The sequence below is a fragment of the Sminthopsis crassicaudata genome, chromosome 1, assembly GCF_048593235.1.
Source record: "Sminthopsis crassicaudata isolate SCR6 chromosome 1, ASM4859323v1, whole genome shotgun sequence".
In the NCBI taxonomy this organism is placed as follows: Eukaryota; Metazoa; Chordata; class Mammalia; order Dasyuromorphia; family Dasyuridae; genus Sminthopsis; species Sminthopsis crassicaudata.
This window is the reverse complement of record NC_133617.1, coordinates 420,089,207-420,099,085: the sequence shown is the minus strand read 5'-3', so window position 1 is coordinate 420,099,085 and position 9,879 is coordinate 420,089,207. Positions and strand designations below refer to the sequence as shown.

The 9,879-nt window shown below is 45.7% G+C and overlaps 2 protein-coding genes across 9 annotated transcripts in view; one reads left to right on the top strand and one right to left on the bottom strand.

The window, feature by feature from the left end:
- CREB3 (cAMP responsive element binding protein 3) lies at nucleotides 1–5,427 on the bottom strand. Of its 4 annotated transcripts, none has more exons than XM_074280343.1 (10): nucleotides 4,574–5,427; nucleotides 4,072–4,209; nucleotides 3,778–3,943; nucleotides 3,546–3,613; nucleotides 3,289–3,381; nucleotides 1,289–1,395; nucleotides 1,082–1,150; nucleotides 850–934; nucleotides 655–736; nucleotides 1–538 (listed from the first exon to the last, which is right to left on the bottom strand). In XM_074280343.1, exons 2-10 carry the CDS (start codon nucleotides 4,207–4,209, stop codon nucleotides 237–239), a joined length of 1,110 nt encoding a protein of 369 aa, XP_074136444.1. In that variant the 5' UTR covers nucleotides 4,574–5,427; the 3' UTR covers nucleotides 1–236. The 4 variants fall into 4 exon arrangements, with proteins under 4 accessions (XP_074136444.1, XP_074136443.1, XP_074136442.1 ...); XM_074280342.1 differs by having other exon boundaries at nucleotides 4,588–5,308; XM_074280341.1 differs by having other exon boundaries at nucleotides 4,957–5,284.
- A 334-nt stretch (nucleotides 5,428–5,761) lies between these two features.
- Nucleotides 5,762–9,879, top strand: part of TLN1 (talin 1) — a 38,484-nt gene continuing 34,366 nt past the window's right edge. For 2 of the 5 annotated variants that reach the window (XM_074280330.1, XM_074280326.1), the window contains exon 1: nucleotides 5,762–5,871. The gene's annotated coding sequence lies outside the window, so the exon portion shown is untranslated. Of the gene's footprint in view, nucleotides 5,872–6,051; nucleotides 6,189–9,879 lie in introns of those variants that run through there. The other 3 variants (XM_074280332.1, XM_074280327.1, XM_074280328.1) reach the window with 2 other exon arrangements.

Below are 9,879 nucleotides of genomic sequence, written 5' to 3'. Positions count from 1 at the left end.
TAAAGAGTATAATATGAATTCTCAGGTCTGGGAGGGCCAGCCTCAGATAATATCATTTTTATTGCTATCTACAACGTGGAGCCCACAAAAGTATAAGGAGATAATACAAGGTATGAGGAGATAGTATATGTATATACTAAACCATTCAACTTTTGCCTGTTCAGTATTTCCCTGATATTCTGGGCATTTCCTACAGCACCTCGGTCTGCCCAACATCTTAATTCCTGCCTCTATAATCACATCTCATTGGAATGCCGTCCTCGAAGAATGATAGTGGGTGTAGTAGGGGTCCAGCCCTGCTTCTTGGTGGCCTCTGAACGCAAAAGAGTGGAGTGGGCTGGGTCTGGTGGCATTAGAATCTGTTCATCACTTGTTCCAGCAAAAGAATCAGAGGAAGAATTGTTTGGGGCTAGAGAGGTTATTGCATCTGCTGATGGATTGAAGGTGACCTCTGATTTCTCCTCTGTCAGCCAAGCAGGATATTCCAGAAGAAGAGAGAGATTATCACTGGGAAGAGACCGGATCTGACGGGACAGCACTTCGGGAAAACATCCACAAAGTGTAATAAGTACAAGGGCCAGTCAAGGAACCTTTAATCCAAACCACCTGGATCATGTAGCCAAAGCCCCCAAAACCTTCCTTGACCCCACTTACTGACAGTTGCTGGCTGATGGCTCCGAATCTCAGAGGGATACATGGCAGGAAAGAGGAGGAGGCAGAAGGAGAAGAGCAGGACCTGGGGATTCGGGGAAGATTGGGAGATTAGAATTTCTTAATGTTGTCCCCTATCCCATTCCACCCATTCTTAGGGTTGATATTGAAAGATGGGGAAGTAAGTTTATTCCTTACCACAATGCAAGTGCTATTGCTGGTAGATTTAGTTGTCATTTCAGCTACCAAAGCCTGGAACTTCTTTAGCTGATCCAAAAGGGACCTGAAGAAAGGACATATAAAACATTTACACACATACACACACCACCCAAGAAAAATGAAATTGGGGTGAGGGATATGAAGATGACATTGAAATAGTGGTATAAGAAGATAAGACAACAGAGGCACCAATTGTTCTGTGGTTACTTACAAATTCTGCTTCTCCAAGAGCTGGACTTTCTTCTGTAACTCCAGGTTCTGGGCTGTGCAAGCTATGATCCTAGAACAATCATGGGAACTGCATGTTCCCAGTCTTTTCCCCTTTCAATATGATATGCTCTCAATTTGTATCCTGACGCTCTACCCATCCAGTATCTTACAGCAGTCTCTTCCCTCCTTTCCCCAACCCCTGGCGTACCTGTTTTCCAGCCCTCCCACATACACTTTCTTCTTCCTTCTACTTTCTTGAGCTGATTGTTTATTCCGAATCTTCCTCCGAACTCGTTTCAAGATTTTCTCCTCTGCCTTAGTTCAAAAATGAACAAAGAAGAAAGCAAGCCATCAGTAATAGAATTTTGGATTTGGAAAGTAATTTAGATATTACCAACCAATGTAGGAATCTCTTATAAATGTTGCTAATAGATTATCTCTAAGCCTCTGCTCTTAACACTTTGGTGTTTAAAAAAAAAACAAAAAAAACCTACCTCAAGGCTGTCAATTGTCATTGAGTCAAGAATCTAACAATGTAAAAAAGTACCTCTCTTTTAATTTCTACCCATTGGTTTCAGTTCCAAGTTTGGGGCAACATAGAATAATTGTTACATATGAGATCAAACTTTTTTCATTTCCACACTAAACATCCCTTCAATTGTTCTTATGTGACATGGTATGGAAACTATGCCTGTATTTTTGTGTATATTCCATAAAGCCTAGAATAAGAAGGGCTTACATCCTCTAGTCAAGCACACGTTTTCTCTACCACACCCATAAAAATTGGATCAACCTGTCTGAAAACTTCTAGGGATGGGACATAATTACTCAAGGTCCCACTTTTGGACAATATACCATTAGAAAACTTATCAAATCAAAATCTGCTTCCTGATAAGTGTTATCTGTTGATTTAAACCTGTTTTCTGAGATCAAGAACAAAAAAGAATCCTTCTACCTCATGATTATCCAAATGTGTAAAAACAAGTTATTACCCATCTATATACACACCAGTTTTTCAATATCCTTCCTAAACTATGGCTCTTACATCTGAAGTTAATGTCTTCCAAATGTGCCCTGATCTGGACAAGAAGGCATTGGGATTAATAATGCAACTTGGATCACTAGGTTTTTTTGTTTTGTTTTGTTTTTCCCTTAGTACTTTTGATGCTAAAAACACCCAGTCCCTTTTCACATAAGTTACTATTTTATGTTTCTCCCGTCCTACATACATGAGGTTGACTTTTTTAACCCAACTGTAATATATTTTTTTCTATTAAATTTCATCTTAAATTGGGCCTATTTTTCTAACGATTTCAGTTATTGATCTAGAAACAATTCCTCCTAATATTAGCCAGTAATAATAATCACTCCTTTAATCAGCTGAAAATTTTATCAATGTCATCTGCTCTTCGAAATATTGAACTAAGCAAATGACAGAGCATCTTAGCACCCTGCTAAATATATCTGTTGACTTCTTGTTCTTTTCCAGTTTCATTTACCTGTACAATCAATACCAGTCTTATCTTCCTACCTTGTCTAAAAGATTAAATGCTTTGCTAAAATCTAAGTACAATGTGTCCATATCATTACTCTGATCTATCCATCAAAGGAAATGAGTCTACTCTGACATGACATTATTAATGAACCCATAATGACTCATACTAAGCATAAGATTTTTCCATCTGACTAACAGCTAAATCCTTCCATATGTGTTGTCCTCCACCATTAAAAAAGGTGAACTCCTTGAGAGCAGGGGCTGTTTTCTATTTGTATCTCCAGCACTTATTTATTCATACTGATTATTACTTTCAGATTTGATTTGAGAGCAATCTAGAATAGGCCTGCTCATCAACAAGCATTTATAAAGTTTATTATATGTCAGGCAGCTTACTATCTTTTGGGGTAACATTAATGCTGTTCAGAATTTCTTTTCTTTTTTTGGAAACTATATCACAGTACTAATGTTGAATTTGCAACCTGCTAAAGCCACTGAGTCTTTTTCACACCAATTGTTAGGAAATATCACCCCTCTTTCCCATATTTGTGCACTGTTTCTACTTAAGGTATTTTAAAATGTGATTTGGTGACATATAGAATATTAGTCATTATTCCAGGTTACCTGTAAATTTGAAAGGCATGCTTTTTATGTCCACTTTCATTAAATGACATTAAGCATACCATGCCTCCTTGGCCATGAAGGAATCTCACCTTAGTAAGGGGGAGAGTTTCAGGAAGGGTCAATCCCTCTTTTGTTAGCAGCCTTTTCTCTTCATCTGTCAATATCAACTGAGGAAGTTCGTGCTAGAGAAAACAGGAAAAGGACATGTGGGAGAGAATAGGAGGGAAGGTAGGAAGAGTATAGTTGTAACTTGAGAAGAGAGAAATGTGCAGATGATGAGGTATCCTGCAATTATGAGAATGATCATCTCCCCTTAACCATTAATGTTTGCCCCTCCTCCAGATACCTTAAAGGTCATTTCTTCCATCTGAAAAGAGACCCTTGATTCTTCAGCCACATGCTCAAGACTATCATCTGCAGGAAGAAGATAATCTGAATCAAGAACCCTGGGCTCCTAGTTTCATTCCCTTTTCCATGTCCCTCCCTCAGAACCCTCTTCCTGCCTATCCCGTGAATACCCACTCTTATACTTAATTCCCCTTTTCTACTGTACCCCTTTGTCTCCTGGCCAGACTTACCTAGATCAATGTAGACGTCTTGGGAAGAAGCCTGTACATTCCAGCTCAGGGAGTAGGTGTGATCAGTGTGGATGAAGCTGTAGCTGGAAGGACTCGGGAGGGACTGTGAGGTGGGAGGGCTCAGCAGGGACATCAGGAACTCTTCTGCCTCCCATTCATTCAGCACCTGTACCAGCCACTTAGTTCAGAACCAAGTCTTGCTCCTCTCACCCCAGTTATCAGTCCCAATTCTCCCTCAATTTACATCATACCCCAACCCCAACCAAGACTAGGCCTGCCTCAGTCCCTACTCACTTCAGGAGGCAGCATCCCATCATCCTGCCGGGCCTCTTGCCCTTCCCCAGATATCCCCCACAGGTCTCCCCCTTCCTCCTTCAGGAAATCCAGTAGGTCTTTGTCACCTGGGTCCAGGACGGCCTCCATGGCGGACATCTAGAAGGGGAAAAAAGGGAGAAGAGAGGTAGCAGATGTATCAGTCAGTAAATACTTAAGTACTCAAAATGTGCCGGGCACCGTGCCAAGCAGGGAGAATTCAAAGAAAGGCAAAAGACAGTCCCTGCGCTGGAAGAGCTCAATCTATCATCTCTCCGCCCTCCCCGCCCCATGTTACAGCCCCAGGGGGGGACTTCGGGAGCAGAGATCCAAGGCCAGCCCAACCTCAGCCTCCGCCCCCCAAAACAGGGCTGACAGCTAGATACCTACAAGCACGCCCTCCGACCCACCGTCTCTGGCTGTAATTGTCACTTCTCCACCCCCTCGGCCACCACACCAACCTTTGCCAGGTTTCCAGCCTCACCTCGCATCTCCTACCTTCCGCTCCTTTACGGACTGGCCAAATCTGGGGTTCCACTATCACCCGGGTCGGATCCCTCCAGCTTGAGTAGCCTTTTCCAAATCTCCACCCTGATTTAGCCTTCCAACACCGCAAGGATGACGTCAGCCAGAGACCCACAGCATGCTGGGAAATGTAGTTTCTCACTCTCTACCGGATGTAGTGAGGCACCCTGACCGCTGTCATATCGCCTAGCCTTGTAACCCCTGCCAGGCTTGCTGCTCCTTATGCAGTCCGCTCCCTTTTGTTCCTTTAGGTTTTCTGGAAGTCCTTTCATTTCCCGTCATCCTCCTCCCCAATTGAACACACACACACACACACACACACACACACACACACACACAAACCCCGAGACCAGATCTGGCGTGCCACGTTCCACGCCCGCACTGTTCTGAGCCCGGGATGGTCATTCCGCTTTCTCAGTGTTCGGCTGCTTTCCTGCGTTTCCTTTACGCTATTTCCGTCTAACTTAGGACAATTCTTCGTTACTTGTTATCAGCTGCGCACGCTTTATGCACAAAGCCAGGCTCTCTCTCACACTGTGGTTTCCGTTTGCTGTCCCTCTGTCCCGGTGTGTCTGGGACTCCCGGGAGGAAGTCTCCCTGCCACAAGCAGGCCCTGCTCTCGGGGGGCGGAAGGGGAACTCCGTCCGCGGGACACTCACACATGACACACGCAGCACAAACAGAGCCCGGCTATATAAGTGCAGCTGCGCTGAGGGGCAGGCGGGAGCGGCTCGGGAGCGGTCTGGTGAGGCGGGGCCCTCCGAGTCCGGAAGGGAGCGGGAGGGGCCAGAGGTAAAGCGCCTTCCCCAGGCTGGGAAGTTGGTCCAAAATGCTGGAGGCTACGAGAAAAACCAGGGCGGCGGGCGGGGTGCATTTCCTTTCTCCTTAGGGCGGGGCTCCCGGTCCCCACCCCCACCGCTAGACTAGCCCGAGATTACGCGGTGGCGGCTCGGGTCCGCTAGGCTGCGCGCAGGAACTAAACCTTGGACCCACGCCCGCGCATGCGTGCCCGGCGTTTCCCTCCCGCTGCAGGGGAGTCGCCGGGTCTCTCGACCCGCTCCAGGCATAGAGAGCTGGGGCCAGAGCAGCTTCCTGCAGCTAGCAGAGCCGTAAAGGGGCGGGCCCAGGGCGCCGCCCACGGGTCAGGAGCGGGGGGAGGGGGGGGAACGCGCTCCGGGGACGGAAGTGGCAGAGAGTTCGTCAGTCGGCGGGAGGGCGAGGCCGGACCCCGGACCCGGGAACCCGGAGAGCTAACGAGTGAGTGACCTGGAGGGCGGGCCGGCAAGCGGGAGATCCCCGAGTAGCTCAGGTGGGGCTGAGGCGGCCCAGGGCGCGGGGCGGAACCAGGAAGAACGGGACGGCGGCGGGAAGGGGCAGGGCCGGACTGGGGGGGGAGGGGACTGGATCCGGGGGAGGGGAGCCTGGCCCCCGGGTGAAGGCACAGAAGTTGGGATGAGGGGAAAGGCCGGGGGCAGGCAGAGGGTGCAGCTGTGGGCCGGGGCTGGCGCTGGCTGCAGCGGGAGCAGTCGTGGTGGGTGCCTGGGCGCCGCCGCTCACCCTCCCCGGCCTGAGAGGTCAGTGTCCGGGCGTGTCCATCCTGCTTGCCCGGCTGCTGGGGGGAGGAGTCCTGGTACCCGGGATGCTAGAGGGCGACGGGGCTGGGCAGGGGTCAGGAGCGCCAGGATTAGTGGCACTGGGCTGTAAATTTAGGAAACAGGAACGGGGGGGGAGGGGGCTAAACTCGGGGGCTGGGGTGACAGATGTGAGTAGGTGGGACTAACTGGGGCTAGAGCGACAAGGATGGGTGGGGTTAAATTCTGGGCTTAGAATGACAGGAGTGGGTGCGGGGGGACTCAACTAGGATTAGGGGGACGGGGGTGAATGGGACTAAACTCGGGTTAGAGTGACAGGTGGGTGGGGCTAAACTCGAGTTAGGGGGACCGAGATGGATGGGACTCAACTCGGGTTTGAGTGACAAGTGTGAGTGGGTGGGACTCAACTCGGTTAGAGGGACAGGGATGGGTGAGATTAAATTCCGATGTTAGAGTGACTGAGGTGGGTGGGTGGGATTAAACTCTAAGGTTTAGGAAGACAGGGATGGTGACACTAGGCCGTGGGGCTAGGAGACCGGAATGGATGGAACCCAACTGGGGTTAAAGGGGCAGGGGTGGGACTAAACTGGCTTTGGGGTCAAGAATGGTATGGGATAGAATATAGTTAGGCAAAAATGATGGATGAGATTGTTAGGATAAATTAAAATTAGATCGGGTTAGGTGATCAGGGATGGGATCAAATCAAGAGGAACCTGATATCCGAGTGGTGGAGATGGGGAAGATTTAGGTCCCGGAGTTGGGATGGTGTACGTGGGTGTAGCATTTACTGTATTGATTAAGGGATTTTAGGATTAGGGATGCCAAAGGTTTGGGAGAAAATTAGAGTTAATTAGCTTTGGAATTTGAACCAGATTATCTTGATGAGAACTAAATTGATGTTAGCACCTGCTTCCCATAGTCAGCATGAGGATAAAATTAGAAATTTGTAGATTTATACACACACCCACACACAGTCTATTGTGATTATTAGTCAACAAGTATTTAAGCACTTATTCCTGGCATTATGATAAGCACCAGGGACCCAGAGAAAGCCAAAAATATGTTCCATGCCCGAAAGGAGCTCACAGCATAATAAGAGGCAACATGAAAACATCTATATCACATTCAAAATTACGTAGAGTAGATGAAAGATAATCCCAGAGGACAGCATCTAGCATTAAGAGAAAAAGACTTCTTGAAGGTGGAAATTTGGTAAGGGAAATCAGGGAAGTTTGGTTAAGATTTAGGATTGTGACAAATAGGCAAGTTTTACAAAAAATTAGGATTTTTGTTTTATAGATTAATGTTGAATCTTAAAGTTTTGGGTTAATATTAATAGATTCACAGGTTGAATAAAGAATCAGCATTAATCTGTGGGTCAGTGTTAGGTGTTGTAGAGTCATAGATTTAGAATTGGAGATGACCAATCAGGAATTAAATTAAAAGTCAAATTTGAGTTTAGAATAATATTTGGTAAAAAAAAAAAAAAAAAAAAAAAAAAGAATAATATTTGGTTTATTAAAAGTCTAGCATTATGTCCTTGCTGGATCAGGCATTGTGCTAAACAATGAGAATACAAAGAAAAGCAAAAAGATAATTCCGACTCCTGCTATCAAAGAGCTTACATCCTGAGGAAGAGGAGACTACATGCAAGTAAGCACATAAAGAAGATGTAGAGAGGAGAGAACACTAGTAGAGAACACTAGTAGCCAGGGTAATCTGGAAAAGCCTCCCCCCCAAAAGTGGGATTTGAGCCGAATTTTGAAGAAAACAAGGGAAATTTAAGAGTTGGAGGTAAGTAGACTGAACATTCCAGGCATGGAGAAGTAAAAAAGTACATGGCTAGTAAAAAAGCAGGGAAACAGGAGACAGGTATCGTATTAAAGAAACGGCAAGAAAAACTGGTAGAATTCACAGAGGAAAGTAAAGTCTGAAGACTGAAAAGGTAAAAACTTTAAATGCCAAATAAGGGAATTTATATTTGATCAGGGACCCAAAGACCAGGATCTAGTGACAGGACATAGGAATAGATTAAGGGTTAAGCTCCAATGTCAGTAATCAGTGATTGGTCCAGGAATCATTGATTAGAATGATAATTACTAAATAACAATTTTCCATTTAGGGTCAATGTTTGAAGCTACTCATGTTCAAGAGATGAGGGTTAAAGGTCAGTGATTTTTTCAGAGTCAGCATTAGGGTTCAGGAATTGGGTTGAATGGTTTGTTTGGTCATAGAGTAGTACTAGATTTAAATGGTTAGGAATCAGAAAGAGTTTTAGACTTTAGAACTGTCAGGTCAGTGTAGGAGTCAGTGATGAGATCAGGATCAATATTGAAGTTTTGGTTAAATTTGGAACTCGGGCTTAGAACTCATAAAAGGTTGCAATTTTGAGGTCAATATGAGGGATCATGAATTGATTGGTCTCAAGATTTATGGTCTATCATAAATCCTCATCATGTAGTACCTCAATCATGAGCTGAGCTAAGTCCCCCTAATTTAGACTGTTCCTCCATTTCCTTTGTGGTTATCAGAACATCTCAAGGACCTCTCTAAGTAGAGAACCAGAATCCTGGGTTTGGGGCCCCAGGTTCCATTGGCAGAGTTTCAGACTCTAGTACAGGCCATTTGATACCCAAAGTCTCTCCATTGATTTCAGTGCTTCCAGAGTGGTGTAAGGGGTAAAATGGAAAGTAGATGGTGACATGGGAAGGGCAAGAACTTATTGTTTTCTTATTTGGAAAAGTATTGCCAGTTTGTCTGTGGGTGGGAAGTATGTTTGGTCAGCCCTAAGGTAATCAAAAATGAAGTAGATTTGAGGAGAATGGCTTTGTGCCCAGAAAGCTCAACCCCATTTTTCCCTTGTTCCTTAGTCACTTAGTTCCTAACCCCCTCCCTTGGACCTGACTAGAGCAGAGGGTGGGAGATTATGACTTCCTGCTTTTCACATCCTCCTTGACCTCCCCTCACAACTCCCCTTCTGTGTATGTATTTTTTGTTGTTTATTTTATTTTTTTTTTTTTTAACAAAAATTCCCACCAATTTAACTTCCCCCTGGGTCCCTCACCATCTGCTGAGTCCCTCAACCCTGGACATGCTCTGAGTTCCCCTACTCTTTCAATTTGGCATCTCCCCAATTCTGAGCTTCTTCCAGTTCCCTGGTCCAGTCACAGATCTTCCTCCTCCCTCCCCAACAAGAAAAGGGGAAATGAAGCCTGAGAAGGAAGCTGGTCTCTGCTGATCACATCCCCAGCCTGGCCACTGACCACACCCAGGTCTTAACCCTCAGCTTGGCCCAGTCACTGATCCCACCCTGATCTCATCCTTACCTTGGCCAAAGAGTTGACTATATATATCCTGATATCATTTCTCTCTTTGGCAAGTCACCTCCTGACTTTACTCTGACCTAACTCTAAGACCAATTCAGCCACTTACTGTACTCTCCAGTATCAATCACTTCAACTTGGCCACTGACCATACTTAGTTTGCCTCTTTTCTAACCCTTAAGCTGAGTTAGTTGAGCTGAGTATTCCAAAGTCTCTTGGGACTTCAAGTCTGTGAGGAGAAGAGGGGGGAGGGAAAGGCAAAGTATTTCCATGTAGGAGGAGGTTGGTTTATTTACAAGGCGAGAAGCTTTAACCTCTCACTTAAAATGCAGTTCTTTTTGTCCAACTTT

Coding starts and splice junctions, on each gene's coding strand:
- CREB3 (XM_074280341.1), bottom strand. CDS start 5,019: ATGACCATCCCGGGCTCAGAACAGTGCGGGCGTGGAACGTGGCACGCC. Junction 3,614..3,777: donor AGACGTCTACATTGATCTAG/GTAAGTCTGGCC, acceptor TTCTTCCTGCAG/ATGATAGTCTTGAGCATGTG. Junction 737..849: donor GCAATAGCACTTGCATTGTG/GTAAGGAATAAA, acceptor CCGAATCCCCAG/GTCCTGCTCTTCTCCTTCTG.